This window comes from Marmota marmota, unplaced genomic scaffold, assembly GCF_001458135.2.
Source record: "Marmota marmota marmota unplaced genomic scaffold, marMar, whole genome shotgun sequence".
NCBI classification, from domain to species: Eukaryota; Metazoa; Chordata; class Mammalia; order Rodentia; family Sciuridae; genus Marmota; species Marmota marmota.
In genome coordinates, this window is record NW_026000093.1 from 11742437 (window position 1) to 11756793 (window position 14357).

At 35.9% G+C, this 14357-nt stretch overlaps 1 protein-coding gene across 12 annotated transcripts in view; it reads right to left on the reverse strand.

Annotated features, from left to right (window-relative positions):
• Positions 1-14357, reverse strand: part of CUNH8orf34 (chromosome unknown C8orf34 homolog) — a 418284-nt gene that overhangs the window by 331969 nt on the left and 71958 nt on the right. The window contains exon 1 of one of the 12 annotated variants that reach the window (XM_048782949.1): positions 6420-6552. The exons of the other annotated variants lie outside the window; for them this stretch is intronic. Coding sequence (XP_048638906.1) covers positions 6420-6422 — 3 coding nt within the window. The 5' untranslated portion in view covers positions 6423-6552. Of the gene's footprint in view, positions 1-6419; positions 6553-14357 lie in introns of those variants that run through there. 12 annotated transcript variants of the gene reach the window in all.

Below are 14357 nucleotides of genomic sequence, written 5' to 3' on the forward strand. Positions count from 1 at the left end.
CCTCCCCCTCGGCCTCTCCCTCTCCCTCTCCCTCTCATTAAGCAACAGCAAGATCTTTACCTGCGAAACAGGCCATTCCATTTTTAAATAGCTCTAATGATACCTTAAATTGGGCCAAAATTTGCCCAAGGGTAATATCTATACATTGTTTTTTCCAGTCAGAAAGAGCAAAAAAACAATCTCCAATTTGTGGTCAATTAGAATCCCCAGATTGTTCGAACATGAACAGCTGTCAAGCCGCGGGTGTTGTGAAATTGGATTTCTAAATTCACAAGCACCACTTTTTGGTCTTATCAGTCACATTCCATCTTGTTGGTTTTAGCCTAGAATTCTGGTCTGTCAACTGTCATTTTATGGTCATATTCTAGGAGAGGCAATCTAGTGAGCAGGCCTGAAAAATCAGATGTTAGGAGTCCTAGTGGAAGGGGTACTAGAAATTGCCATGCCATTGTCTTTTTGTTTGATGGTGGCCTCTTTCCTCCACCTTGAATGTTTTTCTCTCAGATGGCTGATGGTGATCCTATCATCATTCAGTCTACAAGGATGCCTTCTCAGCAAGGCTTAGCCTTAACCAATCTTTCAAGACTTTATCACTTTATTTTCTTCTCAGCCTTCAGCACTCTCCAGAGTCATTTTGCTAATTATTTGTCCACCTATTAACTCAGGGATGTTCCTTTACATTTATAACAGTCTACAAACACACAGATTTATCTGATCAGAGCCTAAATGGTTTTTGTAGATGACAAGATCCCAAGTTGGTCTTAGAGATATGCATCAAATAATTCAGAGTATCTCAAAAAAAATGTGCTGATTGAACCTAGATTTGGAGCTTAAAAGAGCAAGTGGTTTCTACCCTAAATACATTGTAATGCAAAATATTTATAAGACAAATGTAATACTTTTGTATTCTGAAAAACAGGTAAGCAAACACCATTTAATATAGTCTTATGTATTTCTGCTGCTGAAAAATCTCAGTCATTCGCATTATAACTAAAGAGGCCATTTGTCTACTGTTGTAATCATGAAGCACTGCAGGTTCAATTAAACTCCAATTATACATCAACGGCTGGAATTTTAAACATTTCAGATTTTGCACTTATGGGAGAGATGTATTACATTCTATTTGAGCTCATTGTACGTTACAAATGCCATTAGAAAATGGAAAGAAAAGTAAATCGAAGTGAGGCAGAAAAAATAAGAAGTAAAGTAGGACAGAAGAAAAAAGAAACACATAGGAGACATTTAAGGAAGGACAAGAAAATATAATTTTAAAGTTCTTCATACTTTTTGAGGCCTGTCATTCCCCAAATTAGTTCTTCCCAGGTCTATCACTCCCAAATTTCAGGGAAATCTATAAATCTTAGAGTTAACATAAAACCACTTACTCATGACAATTACCTTTTGCACTATTAATTAATCCACCAATAAATATATTAAGCAAAGAGAGACATGATATTTTAAGAAACCTATAATTTAGGGGACTTTCTAGTGTTATCTAAAGATTATATAATGGAGCCAACATCATTCTAAAGCCCGTGAGAATGACAGCACCACCATAAACAATCTTGTGATCACCAGATTAATGCCATCCTTACCCAGCCTCCCATACCCACCCTTTACCAAGTTTTCTTTAAAAAAAGAACCAGTTACCCCAGAAGCACATCTCACTTTTCCCGCCATCATTTGTTTTATTTATTTATTTATCTTGAAATGACATTATCTTGACAAAGAATGCTTCCGGATAGGCACAAAATAATATGATATCTTGCAATATTAAATTTAATTTCATGGGTTTTTATTGGTTCTTTTTAGTTATTCATGACAGTAGAATTCATCTTGACATGATTATAAAAGCATGGAATATATCTTATTCTAATTCACACTCCAGTATCTCCCCTTCCCCTTTCCTCTCCCCTCCACTTGCTCCCTTCTCTCTATTATCTTTCTGCCATTTACCCATAGTTATTTTTTTAATTGATTTCTTGTGGATGTACATGATGGTGAGATTCGCTGTGCTGTATTCATATACGAACATAGGAAAGTTGTGTCAGATTCATTCCACTGTCATTCCTTTTCCCATTCCTTCTCCCTTCCCATCAATCCCCTTTGTCTACTCTACTAAAGTTTATTCCCTCTACCCCTTATTGTGGGTTAGGCCCAATATATCAGAGAAAACATTCCACCTTTGGTTTGAGATAACCCACATTTTCCCTTGAACATGTCTCTGCTTTCCCAAATAAATCTTTGTCTGTGTCTCTGACTGGCATGTGCTGAAATTCTTTTCATGACATAATCCCAGGACCCCACATGTCAAGTTCCCACCCTCAGGAACTCTTCAGACTGTCTTCTGGTGATATCTCTTCTCCAGAGGCAGAGAGACCAACTAGACTATTCTATTCACAGAAAGCCTGAGCACTAAGATAAAAGCAAAATTAGGTCAGAATAAAGAGCTCCAGAATCACAGTGATTTCTCTCCTGAGACCGCAGAAAGTATCATATGCTTTTTATAAAAAAAAAAAAAAAATTCCACCTTTAGGATTGGACAGGAAGTTTCCATATTTTTGTTCTTCTAAAATAAACTGAAGTTCCCCAATGTTTTCCTCAGAAGATGGATTACACAGTCAAAATATGCCAAGTAATCTCTATTATATTTTAAAAGTATTATCAGTCTAATAACTAGTTTTGGCTACACTTAAATTCCATTAATAAATATTAGAGACTGAAGACACAGAACAATTGCAGTCACAGCAAAATTAAAACAGTTAATGTTTGCAATAGAGTGTGTTAGGCATCTGGGTTGGGAAACAGGACAGTTGAATTCATCTTGACATGATTATAAAATTATAAAACCATCTAGCTGTAGATGATTTTACTTACAAGAGGAATGATCCTGCCTCTCACTTAATCCACATATCCATTGACATTAGAACTCAAATGATTCTGAGAACTTGAACTTGCAAAAATCCCTTTCCTGGGCAAGAAAATGTTAATCCTTAGATTTGCAAAGATGCTCCTGGCAATAAAAAGATTGATTTCTTTCCACCCCTGGGACTTAGAGGCACAAAAATAGAACCGAGGGGCTGAAAGATTTGAGGAAGTGAGAATAGAGATGTGTAGTTAGAATGTAAAGTCAGGGCTAGAAATTGATAGCAGGAAGTTTCACAAGGATCACTGACCAGAGGAAGAAAATATCCCAGAGCATGAAGCCAGTCTCAGGCACATAGACTGAACACCCGTAGATTGAGTGTGTCCAGGAGGAGGCTCATCTGCCAGTCTTGCCATTGGTGTAAGAGTCATGACATGAAATTCCCTAAGAGATTTGTGCTATGTGTCTAAATTGAAAGAAAATAAGAGTGGTGACAGCACTTCTGCCTGGTAACAAAATGCCTGTGGACATTTTAGGCTAAATATTTAAGTATTGATAAAATGCAAGTATTATGATGTGTTTGCATTCACTGCCTAGATTAAACCTGAGTCATTCAGGTTGCAATCAAAATATACTAGCAGTTGTTACCAAAAAAAGGTTTAAATTCTAATTTAAACTTATCAGGCAATATCAATAAAATTGTTCATGTATGGAATATGCAATCAGTGATACAGGAAATGGAGGAAATAGTAGAAATTAGACATAAAGGGTTTAAAATCAGATACACATTCCTGAATCATTCATCTCCTACTTACTAGCTGTGTGACTTTAGGGAAGGCACTTAACCACTTTAATATCCAATACTCCATCCACTAGCCAGTCATAGTAGAACACACATCTACAATACCAGAGGCTCTGGAAACTGAGGCAAGAAGGATCTCCAGTTCAAAGCCAGTCTTGACAACTTAGCAAAGCCGTAAGCAATTTAGTGAGACCCAGAGCACCCCTGGGTTCAATCCCAACATACCAAGACAATAAATAAATATTCCATGTACTAATGTGAATGATGATAGTAACTTCATCGTAGGGTTACCATGGAGTAATGAGATAATGATGGCAAAGCATTCCCAAAGTCCCTGAGTTATGTGTAGACTGCCATGATGGATGATCTAACACTTCCTTCTAAGATATAACACTTCCTAGGGAACTATTTCCAGAATCTCCTTCATATGATCTAGGTTAGAGTTTCTCAAGGAGAGGAATTCGTAGGGGTCTTAGAAAGCATAGAGGAGCGGAAGAAATTATTCTCTAAGGTTAGCCGGGCATGGTAGCTCATGTCTGTGATCCCAGTTACTCTGAAGTTGACTACAGGCAGATGTGACAGCGGATGAGATTCACAGCAGCTTCCCAGCATGTTTGTGGAAAACTCCACTGCAGCTTGGAATAGCTCCAGAGCTCTGCAAAGCACAGAAGTGCAGCAGCTTCCAGGCAAGCACTGGAGACCACCTGCTTCTGTGCTGTAGGCTGAGCTCCTCAGGGTCAGCTCCTCTGATCCCAGCTGACAGTCCCTTTGACTGCATCCGACTGTCTACTCTCCATCTGAAAACTCAGTTTTACAAAACCCTATTAGGACTTGGATACACAGAGGGGGTTATCTCTTCCAACTTAACCACTAATGACATACCCACAAAGCTGTTAGCTACTATTTTAATGTTTACTATGATTTTTCAATATTTACATCTTTATATAATTTATTTATGTATGTCTTTTTATTATTATTATCATAATTATGCATTTGCACTGGTATATGTGCAAAACATTCTATTCTTTATTTTCTATTTTAAAACTAACAACTAACTTTGTAATATAGTTAATTATCAACTATAACCTTTAACTTCATAAATATACTATACATTAAAACAGGCCCCTGCATTGATATCTGCCTCCTATTATTTTAATTACCCTTCCATTACTTTTAACACTTCAAAATATTACTTTTAAATTATGATTACATAGGAAGATAAACATCATTTTTAAAAATTTGGAAGACCAATCTAAAGAACATGAATCATTAAGTATTAAGCAAATGCAAATTTGTATTCTACAACATGTAAGGACTCCTGGAATTGAGAGCTACTATATCCAGTAATGGACAGACAACCTGTACTATACAAAAAATGGGAATGATTAGTGAGACAAAAAATGAATAATAACTGGTAATGATGATTGTCTCAAAATGCATTTTAAATTAATTGTCCACTAAACAAAAGCAAAACCATGAGTGAGTTGGTAGCTTATCACAGTCGTTTGTTACTAAAACTGAAATGAGTAATCAGGAGACAGTAAAAATTATTTTAGTAAAAGATGTACTTCATTTGTTGGAAGCTATAGAATCCCTTGCCTAAAAAGTAAACAAAATGTGCATAATTACACGCAGACACCAAATGATACATAATATTCTTGGGTGTTTACCCATCCATGAACAAAGGCTCCAAGCTCCATGTGTTAAGAACCCTTGTTGTGGGTACACAGCATGGCATTCTGCCTAAAGATTTGTGACTTGAGGTTCAGTTACTTTTTTCTTCATTTGCCTGAGAGGTAAGTAACACTTCATATTCCTTTCACCCTCAGAAAAAAATTATCAGGAAATAAAATTAAATCCATTTCCAAAATCTCTGAAATTTCTTGTTATATGGCCTTTTCAAAAAATTCAATACATATGCAAGATATTGTACTCTTATTAATAAAGGTAATATTAATCACATTTTATTACTCAGCACCTATAATTATTTTAAATATTAATAGAATATGGCACATTATCATATGTAAAATGCTGTTTTAGTTCACAACTGGCATTAGGATCTGATGACTGAATTGATTTGTTTTAAATCTGCATGTTTCAATTTTCTGTTTTTAAGTAGGTCTCTTAATTATTTGCATTTGAGATCAAAACCTTCCAAAATCCATCCCCACCCCTGCCACCCAAATGTATTTCATAAGTAAGTAGGTAATGGACATTCAATTGTCAATAAATGTGAGAATGTGTGTCTGGTATTCAGTTGCCTGTGAAACATCTTTTCTTCTGAAAAAGCCCGTTCCCAATGGATAGAACTCAATTTGGTTTCTATCTGTACATAGCCCTTGCTTATCTTCTCTCTCATTTCACTTTTTTTAATGGCAGTAAAATGGAAGGCTTTTTTCCCCCACCTTATTATATATCTAAGATTTATTAAGAGCTTTACAGATGGGCACAGTGGCATATGCCTGTAATCCCAGCAGCCTAGGAGGCTGAGGCAGGAGGATCTTGAGTTCAAAGCCAGCCTCAGCAAAAGTGAGGTGCTAAGCGACTCAGTGAGAGTCTGTCTCCAAATAAAATACAAAATAGGGTTGAGGGTGTGGCTTAATGGTCAAGTGCCCCTGAGTTCAACCACTGGTACCAAAAAAGAGTTTTTCAGGTCGGCAAGAAATGGGTTCCAATGCAGTATACAGGTTTCCATGCACAGTGAGAACAAGAAAGACATCTCTGATATTTTCCTGTCAAATTCTTCCATACCATTCAGAGAATTCAGACTTCTGTATGTCAGGATCATGCACAAGCCTTCCCTAAGCCCACTTCTCTCATTCCCAATTAAAAATGAAATTTCCTTAGAAGGCTGAACTCATCTGGAAAGAAAACAACATGAGCAATAATTATTTGACATACTAATCATTTATTAAGCCTGCCAGATACAAGTGCCAAGTATTCTACATAGAATTAATCACTACGTATACATTAAAGAATTACATACAAGATGCAAAACAAGCTGACACTTTTACAAAGGTGCTTGTTAACTCCCTTCTTATTTCAGTTCACCTGGTTTTCACCAGCCTACCAATGTTCCCAGTCATTTCTACCTACGCTCAGACCCACCAATGTATAGACCCAGGGAATAAGAAAATTTTATTCCTGACTTGTAAGTTTTTTGGCCCTTCTTAAATACGATTTAATATAAATGTAGCTTTATTTTGCTCACTTACAACAAACCAAAAAGCATCTAATTAGCCTCATTGTACACTATAGAATATAATCCAGAGGTGAAAGTAAGAAAAATAAAAAATAAGTTGCTTTATAATAAAGATTAAAAATGAAAATACCACAACTAGAAATTAATCATTCTTAATTCTAAAGCTAAATCATAGACATGGAATCCTGTCTATTTTTAATAATATGGTAAAATAATACATCTAGCCTGCAGAATTATTCAAATGACAAGTGATGCAAAATGTTGTCTAATGCCTACCAATATTTTCTCTAATCCATAGATATCTTCTCAGATAAAATTTTTGAAGATTCAGTATGCACTTTGATACTCCTCATATAAAAAACAGAAGCTTGTAGCTGAATTTATAGGCAATCATAGAGGTCCCCAGTGAGAAATACTGGCATATCACATGGAAATACTTTTAGTTAGAGAATTTTATCAGAGCAACTTATCTGGTTTTAGGTGGAATTTTCCACATTTTCACTTGGAAATTACTCTGTAGGAGTACAACATAGGTGATCCTAGTAGAAATATTGAAACAGTTCAAAACTCAAGTAAATTAATTACATAAATCCACAATGGAGGTAATAGATGTATATAGAAACTGTCATAAAGAGGAAGCTTTCTCTCAGTTGAGTAAAAATTATTTTTCCTTTTTATCATTCCTATAAAATGTGTAACCAAAATAGGGTAACCAGCTTGGCACATCATGAGAAAATTTCATAGTGTACACCCGAGCACCTCCTTTTGGGACTGATGATCTGAGGAAAGGATGTACATTTCTGTACATCGATACATTTCTGTATTACAAATTGCTGATAAATACAGTGGGCCATCTTAGGCAAACACAAGTACACAGTAAGTCCTCACTCTGATTGCAAGCATCCTAGAAGAGAATTTGAAAAAATACTGAAGTTAACAAGAAGCTATAGATGGGGTACTTAAATGACCTAGATTTATATTCTGTTTTATTAATTTAGTTACTTAGTTCTCAAGGCCTTAGTTGTCTCATCCCCAAAATGGGTAGGACAGTGTCTACTTATCAGTTTGTTGTCCAGAGGATAGTAAAATATATAGCATACCACTTGGAATACAAGACCATATTTCATAGCAGTGGGAGTTCCCATTTGGTTTCCTATAACAAAAGAAGATACAGGACAGAGGGCTGGTTTGTTTGGTCTCTCCAGATGTTATATTTTTCAAGATAAGTAAACATTTTGTCAAGTTGGCATTCCTCAAGACAATTCAGCTGCAGGCAATTGCAAGAGCAAATTTTAGAACTGTTAGCTGGAAATAGCATGGCCACCCTTTCCACAATGATTGTTTCAGTCTCCTAAAATTAACCACTCTCCAGACCTTTATGACAGTCATCTCTATGCTTTCATTATACATTCACCACCTGACTGAGAGGTTTTCTGAGGGTTTTTACACCAACAACAACCAACTCTGATGCTACAGACACCACCAGGGTGCTCAACAACTAAATTCATTTATTTAGTTGAAACTCTCTATCTGAAATTAGCATCAGATCCCACAAATTTAAGGACATAGGCCCCCAAACCTGCCCCACTTCAAATGGCAACACTAAGTGCCAGGCCACATGCATTTTTAATGAATTGGTTATAAATAAAGGGGATTGGAAATACCCAAATCCTTTAATAGTAGAATAAAAAAAATTTGTGTTATATTCACATGTTATATTCAGAAAAACTAAACAACAATGGAAATGAGTAGTACTACAGTTGTACCTCATAACATGGGTAAATTCCAAAAGCATAAAGATGAGCAAAAGAAGCAAGACATAAATAACACATGCTGCCTGTGCTTGTTTATTTTAATGTCCAAAATAGACAAAAATGATCTGCAATGTCTGAGGCATGGTATTCTAGAAAGATGTTAGATATCTGTTCACAGTTCCTAGCACAGAGTTCCTAAGATCCTGGAAAATTCCTAAGTGATCAAAGTGATTGAATCTTCTTTTGTTCTAATGAAACATACAGTGAGGTTCTGCATGGATTTTAGAATACTTGGTACCACTATCACCTCTGGCTTGTATTTTTATTGTACATTATAATTCTACTTTTTAATTTTGTACCATTAGCATTAATTTAGATATGCTCACATATTTACAATTTTTGTTGCTCCTATTTCTTTCTTGATTTCCAACTATCCTCCTGAAATCACTCTCAACAACATAAGGGAAAACCTCTTATATTAGTGGTGACAAGACTGTTTCATTTCGCACAGAAATATTTTACATGCTTTTTAAACTGGAAAATATTTTAATTATATCTAATTATAAATTGGGATTTCTTTTCTTTTTGTTTCCCTTTTTTTTTTCTTTTTGGAGGCTATGGTTAGGGGTGGTAGTGCACACCTGTAGTCCCAGGTGCAGGGGAAGCCAAAGAGTTTGAGGCAGCCAAGGCAACACAGTGACATCCCATCTCAATTTTTTTTTTTCTTTTTTGAGAAGTTAATCATATTTCTTTAAGGAATATCTGACTTTTTTTTAGAGATTTCTAAAGATTTTTTCTTTTCATTATTTTTTGTTTGTAGTTTTTTATTTTAAAATAACCATAAATTTATATAGGAAGTTGCAAAGAAATATACAAGGAGGTTTCACATACCCTTCACTTAACTTGCCCCAATGTTAATATCTTGAAAATTTTAGTGTAATATCAAAACCAGGAAACTGGTATCTGTAGAGCTCATTCATATTTCAACAAGTTACAAGCATCCATGTCTGTGTGTGTAGCTCTATGCAATTTCATGGTAGTATAAGTAGGAATAACCACTTCTACAGGGAAGATAATAAACTGTACCAGAATCATCTAATTCCTCATGATATGTTATAGTCGTGTCTACCCATTCCCCTCTTTGTTTTTGAGACCCAGCAACCAATAATCTGTTTTCATGTTATTTTGTAATGTTATAAATAAAATAGTATATATTACTTTGAGAATTCTGTATTATACTCAGCATAATTTTTTGAGGTTCACCCAAGCCATTGAGCATATTAGTGGTTTATTTCATTTAATGCCAACTCATATTCATGATGTAGATGTTCTATAATGTGTTTAACCATTCATTAATACCACCAAAGGACATTTGTTTAGTTTATGGTTTTGAATATAATACATAATTTTGCTATGGACATTCATTTAGAGGCTTTTGTGTAAATAAGAATTTTCATTTCTCTGGGTTAAATGCCTAAGAGTACAATTGCTGAGTTGTATATTAAAGCCATTTTTAGTTTTAAGAGAAGCTGACAAACTATTTTTAGAGTGACCATACAATTTTACCTTCTATTTGCCATGTAAGGGTCATTTTAGCCATTCTTTTATGTTTACAGTGACATCTCATTGTAATTTTAACTGTATTTCTCTAATGACTAATAATGTTGAACATCTCTTGATGTGCTCATTTGTCATCTGTGTATCTTCTTCAGTAAAATGTCTATGCATGTTTTAGACCCATGTGTCTAATGGAATTATTTATTCATTTAATAAGTTTTAAAAGCTCATTATGCATTATAGATAGTACTGCTTTTGTTCAATATGTGTGATTTCAGAATATTTTGTTCCATCCTACAATTTCACTTTTTACTCTTATTATAGAATTTTTCTTGGAGTAAAAGTTTTTAATTTTAATGAATTCCATTTTGTGGTTTAGAATGTGGTGTCCCTCAAAATCTCATGTGTGAGACAATGCAAGAAAATTCAGGGGAGAAATGATTGGGTTTTAAGAGTCTTAACCTAATCAGTGATTTAATCCCCAGATAGGGATTAACTGAGAGGTAACTGAAGTGGTGGGGTGTGGCTGGAGGAGGTGGGAATTGGGGTGTGGCTTTGGGTATGTATTTGTATCTGGCCAGTGGAGTCTCTCTCTGTTTTCTGATCATGACATGAGCTGGTTTGCTCTGCCACACTCTTCTACCATGTTGTTCCTATCTCACCTAGAGCTGGCTGTCTATGAACTAAGACCTCTGAAACTGTGAGTCCTCAAATGAACTTTCCTCCTGTACAATTGTTCTGGCCAGACCTTTTAGTCAAAAAAGAGAAAAAGCTGACTAGAACAGTCCGGCTCATCAATTTTTCCTTTTATGGGTTTTGGGGTGTTTTTTTTTTTTTGGCATCATATAAAGAGCTCTTCACCAAGTTTATGTCTGGAATATTTTCCTCTGAATTCCCTTGTACAGTTTCATAATTTTCTAATTTACATTAAACTCAATGACTCATTCTGAGTTAATTTTCACATATGGTGTCAAAGCTCAAAGTTTGAGGTCAAAGTTCAGTTTTTTGGCAATGAATGTTCTTTATCCAGTATCACTTATTGAGAATACTATCCTTCCTTCATTGAATCACTTTCTCTTCCTTTGTCAACAATTGATCAGCCTATTTGTTGTGTATCTATTTCTTGGTTCTCAATTTTGTTCTACTGATCTGTATGTCTACCTTTCCACCAGCACTAAATGTCTTTGATTTCTGGGTTCCCATCTTACACTTTAAAATCAAGCATAGTAGTCAGGCATGGTGGCACACACCTGTAATTCCAGCAACTGTGGAGACTGAGGCAAGAGGATTGCAAATTAGAGTCCAGGCTGGGCAACTTGGTGAGATATTGTCTAAAACAAAAAATAAAAGGGGCTGAGGGTGTAACTCAATGATAAAGTGCCCATGGGTTCAATCCTCAGTTTCAGAAAAACAAAATGAAACACATGGCGTTTGGCTAGCTCGCCCTTCTGCCTTCTGCCATGTGAAGATGCAGCAAGAAGGTCTCACCAGACCAAAGACTGGTCTGGATCATGGTCTTTTCAATGTCTAGAACTTTGAGATATAAATTTCTGTTCTTTATAAATTACTCCATTTCAGGCCTTTGGTTGTAGCAGCTCAAAACAGAGTAAGACAGGTGCTTCTGAAAAATATATTTTCTATTTTTTTTTTTGTTAATATCCTTTTTAGTTGTAAGAGAACACAATACATTTATTTTACTTGTTTATTTTTATGTGGTGCTGGGGATCGAACCCAGTGCCTCATACATGCTAAGCAAGTGCTCCACCACTGAGATACAAACCCAGCCCCTCTATATGGTTTTTATGCCAAACCTTCACTATTGAGTTATAACAGTTAGCTTGATTCTATAGTAGTAAGTTTTAAACTAGCCAGTATCACTAACAAGAAGATTAAATATTATCATATATAACAGGGCATTATACTCCCCGAGATACCTGTGTATTGTCCAATCAAGGATCAACAAGTGTTCTGGAAATCCTATGATGGTTACAGGCTGTGACTTAGATAGCAGGGAATCTATCTGCCATGTGAAGATGCAGCAAGAAGGACACTCAGCTTGAAGCAGAGTTCACTGGGGCAGAAAGAATGGCAGAGGTTATGAACACCGAATTCACTGTCCTTCCTAATTCTCCCCTTACACCATAAATCTCAAGGATCCATATGTGGCAGAAGCCATAAAGAGGAGCTTGCAAGGGATGCTGTCACACCACTCGGATGCTGGCATTCTCAGGTGGTATCTGCTTCACTGTGGAGCAGCCCCTGGACTATGTGAGAATCAGGCTGCCAACTCTAGGAAGCCCCTGAGGACAGAATAAGGAAATCATGCAGAGCCAAAGTCTTGTCAGAAGTACTGGAGCTGCTTCTCCTTGGCTTTGCTGGTTGCTCTGACTGTAACCTATTATTAATGTCCATCAGTAGATCATCTTTTCTTTTCTTTCCACCTTTATTTTTTTATGATAGGTTATTCTGAGTTTTCTGTATTTATTTTATTTAAAAAAAGCAAAGTGACCTTAACTGATGTATCCATGAGCATACATTTCTGTTTGTGATGGAAATGCTGCTACTGACAGTAAGTCCCTACAGACCCCTCCTCAAACTTGTCATAGTCTGTGGCTGAATCTGATTGAGCAGAGCTTATCTCCACTGGAGGTTATTTCAGTTTCCCCTTGGGCTGTCTCTCTGACACCTGATGCTCTTGGCCAAGTTATTTAATTATGCCTAGCTTAGTTTACTCATCAATGACATGGGATCAATAACCTTCAGGGGTGTGATGGACTTGTCAGAATGAGGGTCCAATTTTCAGGAACTTAACAAGTTGGTTGAAATCTTGAAAATTATTCTTTTTTAATATTTATTTTTCAGTTTTTTTAGGTGGACACAATATCTTTATTTTACATTTATATGGTGCTGAGGATGTCACCCAGTACCTAGGGCAGGCTAGGCGAGCACTCTACCACTGAGCCACAACCCCAGCCCTCGAAAACCATTCTTAACAGTCCCAGTTTGGAACAGTTCCAGCTCAGAAAGTAGCAAACATTCAAATCAGGGTTCTGCCCCATCTTCCACAAAGTCAGCTGTTAAAATTAACCTGCCCAGTACTAGTCACATCAATCCATCCATGGTCTGTTGAGAGGATTGAAAGATATCATTATGTAAAGCAGTGAGTGATCATAGAAGTCCTTCCACAATGACAGTTATTTTATTGATATTAACATTGTTTATGTAAGAGGCATTTTACTTTTTGTTTTCCTTCTTCGGTTTTCCTAGTTATGCATCCCCACTGTATTGCTTTCCTGGGGCTGCCATAACAAAGCACCACAAACTCAACTGAGTGGCTTAAAATATGTTCAGGGAGATAAAAGGCAATATTAAAGTTCAATAGAAAACTACTACTACTGCTACTTTTTTTTTTTTTTTTTTTTTTTTGGTACTAGGGATTAAACTCAAGGGAATTGTATCACTATCCTACATCCTCAGTGCCCAACACCTCTCACTCTGGGGACAGGGTCTTGCTAAATTGGTGAGGCTGGTCTCAAACAATCCTTCTGCCTCTGCCTCAGCCTCTCTAGTTGCTGGGATTAGTCAAGTGCCACCACACCTGGCTTCAATAGAGAACTATATGAATACACAAAACTAAAATATACCTTAGAAGATATTAAGAACTTAAAATACAAGTTCAATAGCAAGATTAAATAAATTAAAAAAAATTGGAAACTAAATGACAGGTCCAAAGAAAATATTAATAGTAAAATGCACAGAAACAAAACATGCAAAGAATAAAAACAGAAGCAGAATTGATGCACTGAGAAAGCATAATGACTACTTAACTGAGGTCTCAGAAGTAGAAGACAGAGAAAATGGACAGATATTTTTAAGATATAATAGCAGAGGATTTTCCAAAACTGTGACATAAATTCACAGATTTAAAAGAAAAAAAAACAAAGAGTTTTTAAAATAAGTTAAAAAAGAAAATCCACATATAAACACATCATAGTAAAATTGCAAGTGAAAACAACAACAACAATAATGAAACTGGGCTTCAAGTTCTGCAACTAGAGTCACATTCCCTGCTTCTTCCTCCTAAATATAACTAAAGCCCTTGAGCATTATTAAAAAATGACCAAAGGACTCTGAAATCTAGATTGAAGAAGGTAGGAAGAATAACAATGTGTTGAG